The sequence below is a fragment of the Megalops cyprinoides genome, chromosome 5, assembly GCF_013368585.1.
Source record: "Megalops cyprinoides isolate fMegCyp1 chromosome 5, fMegCyp1.pri, whole genome shotgun sequence".
NCBI lineage: Eukaryota > Metazoa > Chordata > Actinopteri > Elopiformes > Megalopidae > Megalops > Megalops cyprinoides.
In genome coordinates this window covers 18302716-18318887 of record NC_050587.1, presented here as the reverse complement: position 1 = coordinate 18318887, position 16172 = coordinate 18302716, and the positions used below count along the sequence as shown (strand labels likewise).

Here is a 16172-nt window from a genome sequence, read left to right as displayed (position 1 = left end):
CTCATCCTCATTTTCATTTTCACTGTCCTCATTGGTTTTGACCATCCCAAAATGGCTGCAAAACATTATTGTTGAGGTTTTAAACAGCACTGCTCGAGCTGTCTCAAATTTGGCAGACTTATTGCTCAGTACATGTGGGGACTACTTTTTAGTGCCCTTGGGCAGAAGCCACACCTGTGCATTATTGTTACCATACACTGTTTTTTCAGCAACTTTTGCCAGCATGAGTTTGGCATATTCAGGCATGGGTGCAAACTGGCCATACCTGTAAGTCTGTGGTTATATCCAGCCATGTCCACTACAGTGTACTCTACTGTTACTTTTGCATATCTTAACAATATTTGCTCATTTAATATTTGTTATATTTCTCAAACATTGCCACTCGATGTACCACTGACCATATTTGCAACCTCTTGTTCCAAATTACAATTCCTATACTTCAAAAAATAGAATTGAATCGTTTAAACATATAAAATAATGACAAAATCTTAGATGTTAGAACTGTGAGTTCCTTTTTCTTTTTGTACATTTGGTAGGCCTAAACTTGGAGCAACGCATGACTGACCCAAGTGTAGTTAATGGTGGGTCAGAATAACTGATTATACATGATACAGAATGAACCGTTCGACTATTCAAAGCCCCTTACTTAAAATCCATAGGTTTTTTGTATGAAAGGGTTTTAGACCGAGCACAAAACAATTTCTCGGAAATGACACGCAGAATTGATCCTAGCAAATCCCCCGTAACATTTTCTCTCAATGGCAGAAGGGGGGCGTACAGTTAACAGAGTAAGAGGCAACATCCAAACATATTGTGCTGTAACTAAATTGATTGTAGCTCTTACTTGCGTTCTCAAAGAAAATTACAGTTTAGAGGTTAGGGAGGTTACTCTCCATCAGCGACACAAAATAGCAACAATCAATAGTGGCTGTCTTGGTTAAACTAGGCAGTAAGCAAGGACTCTTGGGTTTGGAGGACCAAGGCGTTGCATCTCCTCTCTGAAAGGGTGTTCCCTCTTGACGGTTTCGCTGCACTCGTTGTTGACATTTTGGTGGAGAAGATGGCGGCCGGAGTGAGACAGGAGCTTGCCCAGCTTATGAACTCAAGCGGATCTCACAAAGATCTCGCTGGGAAGTAAGTATGAAAAAATAGCACATTCAAGCCATTCGAGGAAAGAGCAAATTAGACCCGCGCATCACCTTTCTCATAGATTTCAGCGTAATGTTCGCACGGCCTGACACCCTGGCTGCATCATGACAAGCCGGCTGGCTGGGTAACGTTAGCTAGCTTGCCAGCTTTGATAACGACTTACTCCGCAAACTGCTTGTTCCAGTCGCAGATCAACGACAATGGTCACTTTTACATAGCTAGACTATTTACTTAATCTTCAGAAGCGTTATTCGTAGCAATAATTTCATCTGATGACTATTGTGTTTCTCCTTGCTAACTAACGTTAGCAAAGTGGCTATGCTAGTTAACTAACCATATCACAGAAGTAAACGTTAGCTGATGAAATTTATTTAGCAAACGTTAGTGTAAAGCTCTGGAATTGGCGTCATTTTAATATTTAACTAGCTACATATGTGTCCTGGAAATTTTGCTTGCAATGACAATGACAATTCAGTATCTGTTGGCTGGCTACATTGTTCTCATATTAGCCACCTTTGAATATACCTAACATCACTGGGTCGTTTGCAGGACTACTTGCCACCCAGAGTAGTGCTCGTCATCACTATCAATGTTGCATCAACTTTTGCATCAAACATGAACTTCTATCCAGTCAATTTAGACTTAGCTAGCTAGCTATTTTGCCTGCTGTATTTGTGGTCACGTCTGCAACGAAAAGACGACGTCACGAGGATTCTTATTTTGTAAATTAACTAATATAATTATCTGACTAAGTAACTATGTATTTGCCAGTTAATTCTGATGGTGTTTTTGTAGCTATGATGCTTTTGCTTCGCTTTGATGATGCCCAATAAAAAACAACCCATCGTATGCCTTCATTGCAGATATCGACAAATCTTGGAAAAAGCTATTCAGTTCAGCGATGCGGAGCAGCTGGAGGCTCTAAAGGCATTTGTTGAAGCCAGTAAGTAAGATTAGTGAGGATACGGCAGCCTTAGTATGCATTGACTTAAGGTCGTCAGTTGTCTGAAAACGTTTGGTAAACATTATGCTCACACATATTTTATCCATGGGTTGGTCATTTATATTTATTTTTAATCACTTAACAGACTAACAGAAGCTCTTATCAGGGGGGACTTACAAATAAGAGGTACTAAACTGCATAAGGTCACATGAATGACAGAATGTACAGAAAACTACAGACCTCACCTGAGTATGTGCCAGACCTTCACATAGCACTGTAATAACTAATACCACACCGAATACAGAAGTGCTACAGTGAAACAATTTGAGGAGCAATTTAGGGTCTTTGGATGTACCTGTCTAATCAGTGTTATCGGTTTTCCTTTTTCTGCAGTGGTCAACGAAAACGTCAGCTTAGTGATCTCCAGACAGCTACTGACTGATTTCTGCACTCACCTTCCGAATCTCCCCGACAGCACGGCCAAGGCAGTCTATCACTTCACCCTGGAGAAGATCCAACCCAGGGTCATCTCTTTTGAGGAGCAAGTCAGTGTGCCATCACTTTTCAGCCATTACCCTTACATTGTCCATCGTGTCAGCCTTTAATGCCTCAAGTTCTGTCAGCTTGTGCATGTCCTGTTCCAAACTTGACACATATGACTGTAAACGTTCCCCCAAATGCTAGAACCTCAGTGTCACATTCTTGGCCTGAAGTCATTCTGAGTGGAAGGCATTTGTGCAGTATCGCAAGATAGGTTAAGGGTCAGATAGGAAGCGATCTTGTATATTGGATCTTTTTACAGCTGCAGCAGTTGAAAACAAAGATTACTAGGTATTGATGCTCACAATAACTCACAACAGCTACATGTCTTTATTGGTTTTTAGATTATTGTGCAGCAGGTAAACATTAACTGGTGTTTGAATCCAATAATAGGTGGCGTCAATAAGGCAGCATTTAGCCACAATTTATGAGAAGGAAGAGGACTGGAGGAATGCAGCCCAAGTCCTTGTGGGTATCCCTCTGGAAACAGGACAAAAGTAAGTAGTTGTTCCAGTCATCGAACTGATTTAAATGAGTATAACTCTAATAATAATAAGATCAGATTATTTCAACATCAGGGATGCATTTTCACTCAGCCGCTCCGAATGGCCCTCATTTAAACCGAAAGCTCTTCACTTTAAGAGGTCTAACTGCAATGGCTATTTGTAAATATGCTGAAACCTAGTGTCTCGAGTGTTTTATTGTCATCTTGGAAATAAATATCAGTGAACCCATTTCATTATGTTCCTCACTTTTCCTGGCCAGGCAGTACAATGTAGACTACAAGCTGGATACATACCTGAAGATTGCCCGCCTGTACCTGGAGGACGATGACCCAGTCCAGGCAGAGGCATACATTAACCGAGCATCCCTGCTCCAGAATGAATCCACCAATGAACAGCTGCAGATTCACTATAAGGTGCCCAACTCTGCTTGCCTTCCAATGTACTGTTTTTTTTGGTTACTTTTAATTCATTATTGTAATCTTTTTACAACCTACTGTGGCAATTCATTGGTATGTAACTGTTTTAGATGATTCCTTCATATTTACCAATTACATGAACATGAACAGAAACAGCACTTGCAAAGCAGCGCGAAGTCAACCTAATGTGACTCTGTGCATGCAAAACTAGTGAAGCTCCTGGGAAAGTACTAGTGTATGGCTTCAACTGATGGGAATAGTAAGAACAGCTCAGTGGGGGTGTGGCAATCTAAGTTTTTGTAACTAACAGCAGTGTGCTTTTGCGACCCTCTGTAGGTGTGTTACGCCAGAGTGCTGGACTACAGGAGGAAGTTTATTGAGGCAGCACAGAGGTACAACGAGCTCTCATACAAGTCCATTGTCCATGAAAGCGAGCGACTAGAGGCCCTGAAACACGCCCTTCACTGTACTATCCTGGCCTCTGCAGGTATGCCTGTTTGCTGGTGTTCGCCTCTTATGTCCACACTCGTTTTAAACCCTTGAAATATTGCTCGGTCTATAAAAGTCAAGGAAACTTCAGAATAAGAATTTATCAGACTTCATTGGCCAAACATGCTTTTACACAGGCAAGGAACTTGACTGAAGTTCCAGTGTCTCTTGTAATGCATTCATACAGCATCAAAGTGACAACAACAAATACCAAACAATGGCAGTAATACAACAAACAACAGTAGCGCAGTACACATACATGGAATAAGGAAAGAATGAATGAGGTATATGTGAACAGCTACTACGCAGTGAACAGAAGTTAGTGTACATGAGTGCAGGCTGTGGATCTGTACAACTATTAGTTGTACTTAATTTGGCTTCTGTCCAACGATCCTTAAAAATGAATGGAAATTTACAAACTCTTAAAAAGTTCTTTCAGCGTGAGGACCCCGTTAGATGGACCATTAGCAGACTGCATGTGTGTCAAGCTTCTATGGAGCATGTAACCATCTGTAACCGGTCTGTTGTGCTGTCCCAGGCCAGCAGCGCTCCCGCATGCTGGCCACCCTGTTCAAAGACGAGCGCTGTCAGCAGCTGGCCGCCTATGGCATCCTGGAGAAGATGTACCTGGACCGGATCATCCGGGGGAACCAGCTGCAGGAGTTCGCTGCCATGCTGATGCCCCATCAGAAGGCCACCACAGCTGATGGTCAGTGCATTTTCATACTTCGTTTTAATATCATTGCACATTGACAAACTTAAATAATGTAACTGATCCATTCCACATCACAAAGAGAAAAGTTATGTTACTGAAGAAGTAAGCATTTACCATCTCTTTGGAGAATTAATTAGTTCTTGTAGTAAGCCAACAACTGAACTCTGCAGTGTAATGTGAATATGAAATAAGCAATGTCTGTTGTAACAAGTTGGTACAGCTCTCTTTGGCTGTTTCATGTAATCAATGCAACTTGTTAATTTCATTAGCTAAGTAGAATTCAGCTAATTAACGATCTGGATCAATCTGGATCAATTTTTTTTTATGTTGTTTGAGTTGATGTCACGGAGTTACTGTATGAAAACAACCATGGCAACTCCGGCTCTCTTCCCCAGGCTCCAGTATCTTAGATAGAGCAGTCATTGAGCACAACCTACTTTCTGCCAGCAAACTGTACAATAATATCACTTTCGAAGAGCTGGGCGCTCTGCTTGAGATTCCGCCTGCAAAGGTAAGCCATCTCATTAGAAATATGCAGTACAGTCTGAATGGTCCTGTATGCTGTTCTGAAAATTAGTGTTAAAAGGTTAGTGCAAGCCCTCCATTGATGTGGAAGTGGGGACTATTCCAGTGCCATTGGGCTCCATTCCAAAGCAATCAGTTCCAATTAAATTCTTGAACTTGCGGTTTTGAATAACTCATGTCCCTGGAGGGGATGAACTTTGTGAGGGTTTTTGTTGAACTGTAATTAAATTCTGTGGTCAGGGGAACAGTATTTTGCAAAAAAGGGCTGTGTACTTCTGACATTATTTATTTATTTCCAGCGTTCTGGCTGTTGGCAGTATTTTTTTGAAGAATTAATCCATTTAAATTGGCCTTAATGGTGAGGTTTTTTAAATAAGCAAAAGAAAAAGAATAACTGGTTCACCTGTTTTTATATCAAAATAAAGTGTTAAGTCTTAATTGTATCGTCTGTATTGGATTGAATCCAACATGTATTTGACATTGAACAATGAATATTATTTTAAATCGAAGGTACGTAGCCCTGATAATGATGATTGAAAAAGAAATTTTTTATGCATGGTTTGCAAAATTTATTTTTTATTATATCTTGAGTGTATATGTTACATATTTGTCAATATATGAAGCTATACAATAGGTGATATTTACAGAACAATGTGTATGCTCTTCAATGTATACTGAACAGTTACAGAATCCCTGTCAAATCATTAAATTCACAATATTTGTTATTGGGGTTGACAGAATCGTACGCGAGTTGTGCCCATTTTGGAACTGATTTAGATGATAGTAAAAAATTAAGATATACAGCAGTGCAATATCTGGCTGGTTTTCACTTGTTCAATATTGAAACGCAGCCTGTCAATCAGCCAAGGAACTCGCTAATAGGCAAATCAGTTCAGCGTTACTCAACCTAAATAAACCATTTCTTCACGCAATAAACAAGATCTAAACCTCTGAGGGCAACACTGCCATGCCATAAATCTCTTAAGTTTATGCGAAGCACTGCCTCTGGAGATGAATGCATCGGAAGCCTTTGATGAAAGGGAGGGAGGATCGTTGTGGGAGTGGAGAGTTCTGGAAGCGTGTCTGTTCCATATGGCACCCGCAGTCTCAGTGTTGTAGCAGCAGTCTGACCGTCGCCAGACGGCCTGTACATAAACATGTGTGTCGTTGTGCAGGGCGATTGTCCCGATGATGATGCCCCTGGTTACAGATGCAACTTGGTAGGGAACAAATACGCTACCTTACTAATAAATCAAGTGTGAACCAAAGTGTAGACTAAAAAAAAAATAGTTCAAATTCGAACATTATTGATGATGATTCAAACCTGGAGCAATGTTGCTGCAAAACTAGAGCATTAAGTGTCTTAATTGACAAGAGTCATTAAAAATGAACGTGCACTCCCCTTATAATAGCTGTATTTAAAAAAAATACTTATGTCAAGTGCTTTTTCCTAGCTATAAAAATAAGTGGAAATATTTGACATGCATAATTTCTTCAATGTGTTTAACGCACAAATATAGTAATTAGATCCCTTTACAATCATTGTAATGTCAGATATAATTTGTGCATATCTAGCTAAAATTATATAAAATAATAACTGTTTGGATAGGTAACTCCAGTCACAGGCCTTTGTTGCTTAATACTTTTTCATTTTATGCATTTGTAAAATTTTAGTGGTAATAACAATGAGGTGGGCATGTAGGCTTTGGTATGAGAAAGATGACAATTCATTGCTGTTAAGAAAGTCTCATGGGTAAGTAAGGTAAGATTCAGAAATTAAACCATGCATACACTAGTGTAGCTGCATCGTGCATACAACCACTACATACTGAACTGCAGTGCCAGGAGACTGGCCAGCAGGGACTAGTCAGTTGAACTATTTTTATGTTATGATATGAAGCAGTAACCGCAGGCACAAGGACACATTTCAGCAACTAAGCGTAGTGGAACACAGTCCACAGAGGTCACAGCTGCAGTCTGCACAGGGACCTTCCCGAGCCTGTGACAGAGAAATAACTCTCTGCACAAACACACATGGCCGCCTCACTATGAGTTAGCAGAGGAGTGGGAGTTTCAGCTCATCAGTATTGTCTTAAATGACAATGATGTACTGCAGGAGGTACGTCAGCAGTACTCCACCTGGAACTCAAACCTGCAATAGCCTGACAGCAGACCCACTTCCATAATCGCCTCATCACTCTGAGTGTACGGCACATGATTTTATCCTTAAAGGGCACATTTTCACATACATTTGTAGATCCATTTTATTCTGATTTTGTCCACTTCATTGACTGAAAGGGGTGCTTTGGAATTAGGTGATCACTCATTTCAAGCACATTGTGTTGATGGGATACACTATGTAATCAATACACTACAAATCATTCCAGACATAATGTATGGCATTAACAGGGGGGGAAAAAGAACAGATAATTATAATTTAGTGGGTTCAAGCATGCACTGTCAGGTGGGCTTGAACCTGCACACCCAAATTATAACGGGAGTGAGTTATGTATATTGAGTGATTTGGGTTTGACCAAAAGGTTATGTAGGAACAGCTAACCCATAACATGCAAGCTGTATTCTTGTTGAAGAAGTAAAACATCACAGCATTATGCTCTGTAGACTAACCTCTAACATTTTTGTCAGTGATTGAGCACTTCAGAATATTTCATATGATGTACACATATGTAGATTGGATATTTGAACCATGCCATGTTGTTTTGGTGTATACCTGGTTTTGAGCATTTGTTGTGTATGTGAAGTGGAAGTTTCTCGGTGCAGTGAAATGACAGTGAACGTGTCTCTCGCTGTGGACAGGCGGAAAAGATCGCCTCTCAGATGATCACGGAAGGACGCATGAACGGCTTCATTGATCAGATCGACGGCATCGTCCACTTTGAAAGTGAGTGTGCTGTCATCAGCGGGGCTGAGGAGAATGCCAGCTCTGGGCTTTGGATGCTGGTCAGACATTGTTTGGACTGTGGGTAGTTCAGTAGCTCAGTATTCATCAGTGTCCACCAAAGCCAGTGTTCGTCTTTATGCTTCGTTGTTACCATAACTTATATAGTATGAATTGATTCCACTGTAAGTATAAAAAGTTACATAGGTAATTTTGGTTGCTTTAAAAATCCATGCTGCTTCAAACATTTTGGTATCCTGCCTTCATCAGTAAAGTGCCGAAAGCCTTTATGTATGCAGCTGCTACTGAGCCGCTCCACAGGTGTGCAGGGTAAATGGTGAGGAGCTGCCAATCAGTGCCTCCTTTTTAAGCAAGGCCTTGAGTGAGTTTCTGCCTCATGGCAGAAAACCCTGAAAAAACTATACATTTTGGAAAGCGGATCATGCTCATATTTAAGCATATAGAGTGAAAATAGAGTGGAAAGTTGAGTCAGAGGTGCAAGATTTAACGCAAACCTATTTTCATTTTCTCTGCTAGCCCGTGAGCCCCTGCCTACCTGGGACAAGCAGATTCAGTCGCTGTGTTTCCAGGTGAACAACCTGTTAGAGAAGATCAGCCAGGCGGTGCCCGAGTGGACGGCGCAGGCTATGGAGGCCCAGATGACCCAGTAAACGGCCTGTGTCACACCCCCCCCCCCCCCGAACATTCTTCCCTTAACCCTGTCCTCTTCCCTCACTACACCCAGCCAACATCGCCCCACACCGCATTTTAGTTCAAAGGTCACGGAATAACCTTTGTATACCTTCCCCAAAAAAGGGTCGCAATCCCTTCCCCCCTGGTTTGGACATAGCAGTTAATGCAAGCTGCAGGATTGGTGAAAATTTGGAGAGGGGCTTTTTTCTTTTGGAAGTCGCATTAAACCTGGTTGTTCACTAGTTTCCGTCAAGAAGGTCGCAGAAGTTGGACAACAGATGCGCCTGCAGGCTGTTTGTGAGTGTTTCTTTGTGGGCACAGCACCTGGCTGTCTGTGCTTATTGCAAACAACACAAAGCTGTCTTGAGATTTGACGTTCAGAACCTCATCTGCTTTTCCAGGTACTGATGTTGTATGCCTGCTGAGATCCAGTGCAGAGGTGTGCTTATCTGTGCCTGGAGTGTTGCTTTCATGTTGATCTTTTTTCTCTCACCAGTTCACAAATACCTTTAACGAACCCTATTCCAGTTGAGCCTGTTGATTGGGTAAATGCCATAATTTGGGGTTTGGATAAAATGAAACTCGAAGACACACTGATATCGGTTGCGTACCTCAGAATTACGACACCAGGATCAGTGGTCTGTTTGATGCAGATCATTTTCACTTCCTCATACATGAGCAATGTGTATCCACTTACTTTTGTTTGTTTCTAGAAGGATTTTGCGCAACGCTCTCTTGTCACACCCTGTTAAGAGATGTTAATGTCTGGCTCAGAGTGTGTTCCCTGTTCTGAGATTAATAAATCTGAAGTTGAACGAGTTTGTGTTGGCTGCTCCTTTTTCAGAGGAACAGATTGTCTGTGGAGGGAAAACCAGTCATCGTCATCACAAAGGATACTGAAGCAGGCCTGGTGCCAGGAGAAAATACAGAGGGGTGCAGTTTCAATCCATGGGGGGGATTTGTTTGTGGCAAAGAATGATCTGTATGGGCATCAGCTTGGCAAATATTACTGGCATGAGCTGTTCCTCCACCACTAGATGTCACTGTCTGTTGACATATCTCATTGTGTGTGTCAGGGAAAGAGATGAAAAAGCATGGGGATTAGTCAACTGAGAAGTTAGGCATAACTTCCAGATAAACATAAAACCAAGACTGATGCACTTCACATTTCTATGCTTAACAGGTACTGTGTAAATTCATGGTATCTGTTCTGTCCAGGTGCATTTTGCATTGTTCATAACTTTGCATTGCAAATTTAAACAAGTGTTCTGTGACAGTGACATAATCGATAATCTTGTAACTTTTCATAAAATACACATGCTTTTGTATGCAATTCAGGACATAGCAGATGCGTATATTCAGTGTTTTTTTATGTTGAAAACAAGTCTTCAATTTTCATTATCATAATGTAAGTATAATAGACATTGGCAATGTCTGATGACAAAAGAATAAACCAATGTGAATGTCCAAGCTTGTCTTGGTTGTAAACGTTTAAAATTAGCCAAGCCATGTTTAAGTAAAGCACTTGTTTGTGTTAACTCCAGTGAAAAATTGCATCTTTGGTGTATCTATTGGCAATATAGTAATAAAATATTTTTAGAGACATCTTGCTTTTTTAAAACTTTACACTGAAGCATGCATTTAACTAAGGAAGTCATAGGGACAGGCGTGGGTTCTTTCCCACCATGCTAGTCACTTTCATAATGCTCTGTGGACCGTTGGCACTTTCGTTGAAATGATCTGTACATAACCCTACAGTTACTGTGATCCCCTTAGAACTAGCGGTTAATTATGAGCTATAGAGAGAGACAATTTGATCTTTCTGTGCTCAGGGAACTGGGGAAAATAGAACCCCAGTTAGGCATTCCTATTGAATGATAATGGAAAATCTTACTAATAATCTACCAGGGAAATTACCTTGTCACCCTTAAAGAATTTAACATTTTTATCAAAGTCTGTAGTACACTGTCTAATAAAAATATCTTACAATGACAATATGCTTTACTTTTCTGGGTTGCTGCCCATCTTCAACTTAATAAATGCATAAAATGCTATTGTAAGTATTTTATGTGAAGCTATTAAGATTTAAATTATTTAGATGCCAAATTAAACATTTTTATATGATTTTGCAGCAAAGTAGTAATAAACAGTATCTGTTTTCCCCAACAGCATAGAATATGACCCTGCACAGTTTTCTGCCATAAAACTAGAGTATTGTATTGTTAATGTGTAAAATCATTTTGTTTTATGAAGCATTGTAAAGTTTGTAGCATTCCAAAGTCAACATCATTGGAAGAACCAATTGAAAAGACTATCATCCCTCTGAATATGCAAGTTTGATATAAAAAAAGTTATCTGCAGGATTCAACCTCAACAGTCAAACCACAGATAACTCAGTTTGATGAGTTCACACGCTGATAAGATTAAAAAACAACATGTTTAGTGGAGTAGCAGGAGGCCATTACAAGAATGATGACATAAAATATATATTGTGCATTTTGGTTGGTCCCATCTGCTGTTAGTGTTTCCTGGATATCCACGCAACAGATTATTTCGTTTATGACCCCAACGGTAAACTGTGTCTCAGGAACACCCTGTTACCTTTAGTCTCACAAAGGCCTGTTGTTGCTAGCTTGAGCAATTAGGAAAAACAGTTGGAGTCTGTGTGATGTTTGCCACAAGCAGAAAGCTGCAGTGAGCACTGCCTGAGACTAATAGCTCTTTTCTGTCTTCACACACAACAATCTGTACACCAGCAGTCATGGGGCCATAAAACTGCTCCCTTCCCCCTTAGATCTCACATCCATGGTGCTCTTGTTTGTAGCTGGAGGATAACTATGTTGAAAAGTGCCATTACCTTCCATGGAAATTAATAACAAACATAATATTTCGATGTATAGTGTTATGTAAGTCATTGTTTGCAGGTTCATATCCTGTGTAGGGTGTTGCTGTCGTACTGTCAAGTAGACACAATCCATACAAACATTAAAATCAGCTTGTGGCTGATAGGTCTAATGTAACCCTATGGTGTCTTGCATTGCATCTCATCTTCAATACGTTCTCACCACCCACGATTCCCATAGAAAAACAGTAATCACATGAGACAATTTCTGAATGAATAACAGATCAAAGTAAGATTCTTTTAAAAAAAATCTTGCAGGTGATATAATTAAACCGTCTAAGTCTTTGTTACAAATCCCATCTTTTAATCGTCTAATTTATGGGTTTGTTATACCAAACCTTCCAGGTTAGTGTCTCCCACTGCTTCCATAAATATGATCCCCTGTGATTTCCTTTGTTTGTCCCTGGAAGCAGGAGATGCAGAGGTAGATGTGACATCACTTTGTGTCTTTCAGGGCTCCTGCACCAGGGGCGTTTCTCGCTATTGAAAAGATCTGTGGGCCAAGTCAAGTTTGCCTGGGGCTTGTCTTTTTTTTGAAGGGAGATCGGCATCGGTAGGTTGGGGAGGTTATATTTACCTTTATAATAAATAAATATTGTCACACCTTTGGACGCTGCAAGTCAATTTCCGCTCTGTTGCACAGTCTGTCTGTTGTCTTGCTATAAACACCTCCTCTTTCAGGGTGAAAATATTGGGGGCTATAGCCCCGAATGATCAGACATAACAGCGCCACTGTCCTGCACCTTTCCATTCTGCTCTGCTTCTGGGTAACTACGTGCATAGATGATGAAAGACTCTCCGCTTGTAACTGACTAATGTTGAAATGACAGGCTGGAAATATGTTGATGGGCACATTAGGCCTCAGATTATTACCTTCCTTAAATTCCTTAGACATATTTGGATACACCCTTAAAAATATATTTTCAAGTTTTTTTTCAAATACACTCTCTGCTTGTAGATGCATTGTAAAACTACAGTCAAAATCAGATGTACAGCAAGGATATTAGTAGAAGATGGGTATCAGCAGAAGATATAAGATATTTCAGCCTATTCCAGACATTAGGAATGTTTCATGGATATGAGTAATTTACGTCAGTTAAATTATTTTATTTGATTTACCAGAGCCATAAGGCCAAAACCATTAAGCATAATAATATTACAACTAAAAAGTGCTCAAATGGTGAAAATGGTGCTCATTATTTTCATTATTTTCATATAAATATTTTGAGTGGAAAAAAATACATGGTTTTATTTAGAATAACATTTATTGTTAATTGCTCTGTTGATAAAAAACCTTTAAACAACATCTATGGTCATATTTGGCAATTATGCAAATCCAGAAGTTGTAGAAGTTGGCAAGAAGATTTCTTCGTGTTTGTCTGGTCACACCTGGGAGACACTGTGATCCAGCCCCCTCAGAAAATCGATGTGCTGGTCCTACAAATAGGGTAGACATACACTGAATAACAACAAACATAATTCTGATTCATGTTTCACGTCTGCATTCAGAATTAGGCGTATTGGCTCTACACCAAACATTTAAGTCCACACTGGTTCACAGCACGGTTTTTCTGAGGTGTTTTCCTGGATTATTGTTAACAGTGTAGATGAACATTCGCAAAGGTGAACTCTGTTGATGTCTCAGAAAGGGAGCCACCACTGACTGAGAGTGCTGCATGTTGTGCGGTACATATCCCTTTGCATACCTCCTCCGCCTCAGAAGATCCCCTGTTCCTTTCTCTTCTCAATGTCCCTCTTCAGCTGGCAGGTCGAGCAAACCAGACAGAAGGCGTTGACCAGGAAGTCTTTACACAAGGAGCCCTGGGGACCAGAAACAGAGGACATTAAAGCCTGAGGAATGTGACAGAGGCCATTTTCTCACGTGTGACTTGTCTTCATCAACAAAGTCACATTATTAAGGTCAAAAAGCCGTTCAAATTTTAAAGAATCCTTTAGTTGGTGAGAGAGCTAGAGCCTATAATCTGGAGAGTACCACTGCAACAGCGCATCATCACTCACCAAAGGACCGGGCTCAAAAAAATGATCTTTGTCAATTATCTTTAACGACAAATCTAAAGAAGGGTTACATTTTTGAACAAGTGCACAAACATTGTCATTATTGCCGCTGACCCCAGATCAGGTTAAGGTGTTGTGGGACGGAAGGATCCCAGGGAACACCTGGTGAACGGCAGAACAGGTGGAGTGGCAGCGCTCACCCTGATGTTGTATCTGGTCCTGTACACGCTGCGCATCGCCATGGATATCCCACACAGACAGCACTCGTTCATGTCGCTGGCTATGGAACAGCCCATGCAGGGGAAACACCATAGCCCATAACAGCCTGGAAGAAAGAGAGGGATCACTGCATTTTCATCAACACGCTCTCACCTTGCAGTGCAGGCTCGGCTCTCAAATCAGCCTGCCTCACAGGAGGGATCCCTTTACACGTTTTGCAAAGTGAGGCAAAAAAGTCATGAAATGCTACCACAACCAATGCAGTCTCTCAAAACAGTTGACAGTTTTTCCGTTGAACTGTATTAAATTGCCAAGATGAGGGGTTTTCCGATCACAGGCAAAGGGTAAAAAACTCCGGGAAGTCTGACATATGACCACCTCACATGATCCTGGCAAGGTCCAACCAAGCCAGATGGAGTCAAAGTTTGACCTGATACGGAGAGGGTGTGCCTTTTAACCTGTACCTTTACAACAGTTGTCAATCACACTGTACACTGTGTTATATGGCTGTTGTCATACTGTAACAGTACTAATCACTGCTGAAAAAATCCCTCAGTGGAATTGCCATTTGATTTCTTTACTAGTACAGTATGCACATTAATTTCATTTTTTGGTTTGCTACAATGAGGCTGTCTAGAGAAAGTACACTAAACCATTTTCAAAAATGCCCATGTGGGTTCTCTGTGGATGAATGGGGAATATTTAGAAATCAAACCAATGATTAATATTTATGTTTCATTTTCCCACTGGTCCTATACAGAGGCAGTTTGTTTGGTATGTGCTTGATGTGTCCAATCCAGAAACTCCAGAATTAGAACAGAACTCTACAGTGAAAGCAAAGCATGTATTAATATTGTATTTATACTTTGCCGTAAGCTGTGTTAGTGAATTCAGCAGGGGCTGCTGTTGTTGCAACATCTTCTATTCATTTATGTGGGGAGTGGCAGCTGGTATGCTGCTAGTATCCAGCAGTGTGTTTATGGTGGCTAGGGAACAGTAAATGGGTGGGGTCAGATCCATTAAAAACTGTGCAATGAGTTTTATGCAATATGTAATAAACATTCCACGTTAAGGAACTGAATTGTATCTCTGAATACACCCACATACCATCAAAGGTAATCCTGGGCATGCATTTTTCAAAATAATATTTAATTTCTGGTACAATCCTTGGTATATTTTGTGTATTTTATTGAATAAGTATATGAAAGAGAAAAAAAAGAGCAAAAAAATGAGCAAACATTCAGACAGCATGATGTCATAAAAGAATCTACTCAGTATGTAGAGGGCAAGCACCCTACAGCCTTGTTAAGGTTCACACATCCCCATAATGCAGGTTCTATCACAAAGGTTTGACATAAATGTTAACTGAGCATCTGGGAACAGATAATAGAATATTCCCTGTATTCCAGGGTTCAGAATAAGGTGATTCTTTCCATGTGGGATTGGTACCGCTGTGAGGGCTTCAAAACAGCAACCCCCCCTCCACCCCAACCCCAAACCGAGTCTGACCGAGGTTGACCCTACAGCAGGTTATACTTACACGTCCCACAGTCATCAAAGAAATCGCACAGGCCAGACTGGAAGTCAGAGGGTGCATAACTGCCAGGTTGGGTGGTCACTGCCATTTTTTCTCACTGTGGGATCACACAGAGGGGAGTCAGGGCCTTCCTCCTCTTCCCTCACATCACGCCACCGCGCCTTACATCACACCAATGCACACAGATTCATTTCCTGCATCCCTGTCACTTACCAGGAAGAGAGACCCCTGTTTTTCAAACCCTTGCTGTTAATGTTTCACAGGGCAGATTAAGTTCTGTGATCTGTTGGTGTTCACAGGAAATATGCTGGCCCTGGTCACTGAGCGTAATTTATTTGTTAATTTGTTTTCATAGTCCCTAAATTATACAGCTCCTAATCAGTTACAGCAATAAAATTTGTAGTATACTTCAGTGGTCACGTAAAAGTAAAAAATTTCTTTCAGCACGTCCAAACATGTATATGTAATACATACATATCAATATACATACAGTATATGTATACATATAAATACTGGTTACACACATTGATAAAGTAATCAATCAAGGAAGAAAACAAAATAGTCAAATATTCCATATTCAAAAACAAAATAATATTCTCATGTCAATTCACAATTTTACATTT

The 16172-nt window shown here is 40.5% G+C and overlaps 2 protein-coding genes across 3 annotated transcripts; one reads left to right on the top strand and one right to left on the bottom strand.

The window, feature by feature from the left end:
- Window positions 1–1051: 1051 nt before the first annotated feature.
- Window positions 1052–9797, top strand: cops4 (COP9 constitutive photomorphogenic homolog subunit 4 (Arabidopsis)). 2 transcript variants are annotated; one of them, XM_036528786.1, is made up of 11 exons: window positions 1052–1134; window positions 2013–2092; window positions 2486–2637; window positions 3026–3129; window positions 3398–3551; window positions 3891–4041; window positions 4582–4752; window positions 5154–5269; window positions 6459–6503; window positions 8101–8185; window positions 8720–9797. In XM_036528786.1, the coding sequence occupies exons 1-11, from the start codon at window positions 1061–1063 to the stop codon at window positions 8851–8853; spliced, it is 1266 nt and encodes a 421-aa protein (XP_036384679.1). In that variant the 5' UTR covers window positions 1052–1060; the 3' UTR covers window positions 8854–9797. The 2 variants fall into 2 exon arrangements, with proteins under 2 accessions (XP_036384679.1, XP_036384680.1); XM_036528787.1 differs by lacking the exon at window positions 6459–6503 and having other exon boundaries at window positions 8720–9795.
- A 3696-nt stretch (window positions 9798–13493) lies between these two features.
- Window positions 13494–15637, bottom strand: LOC118777373 (placenta-specific gene 8 protein-like). The gene is made up of 3 exons (XM_036528202.1): window positions 15553–15637; window positions 13994–14118; window positions 13494–13598 (listed from the first exon to the last, which is right to left on the bottom strand). The coding sequence occupies exons 1-3, from the start codon at window positions 15635–15637 to the stop codon at window positions 13494–13496; spliced, it is 315 nt and encodes a 104-aa protein (XP_036384095.1).
- Window positions 15638–16172: the final 535 nt, after the last annotated feature.

What these genes read in the sequence shown, in the direction of transcription:
- cops4 (XM_036528786.1), top strand. Translation starts at nt 1,061, where the DNA reads ATGGCGGCCGGAGTGAGACAGGAGCTTGCCCAGCTTATGAACTCAAGC. An exon ending in CACAAAGATCTCGCTGGGAA is followed by an intron (nt 1,135 to 2,012) that starts GTAAGTATGAAA and finishes CCTTCATTGCAG; the next exon opens with ATATCGACAAATCTTGGAAA. An exon ending in TTGAGATTCCGCCTGCAAAG is followed by an intron (nt 5,270 to 6,458) that starts GTAAGCCATCTC and finishes GTCGTTGTGCAG; the next exon opens with GGCGATTGTCCCGATGATGA.
- LOC118777373 (XM_036528202.1), bottom strand. Translation starts at nt 15,637, where the DNA reads ATGGCAGTGACCACCCAACCTGGCAGTTATGCACCCTCTGACTTCCAG. An exon ending in CTTTGATGACTGTGGGACGT is followed by an intron (nt 14,119 to 15,552) that starts GTAAGTATAACC and finishes TCTTTCTTCCAG; the next exon opens with GCTGTTATGGGCTATGGTGT. An exon ending in GGACCAGATACAACATCAGG is followed by an intron (nt 13,599 to 13,993) that starts GTGAGCGCTGCC and finishes TCTGGTCCCCAG; the next exon opens with GGCTCCTTGTGTAAAGACTT.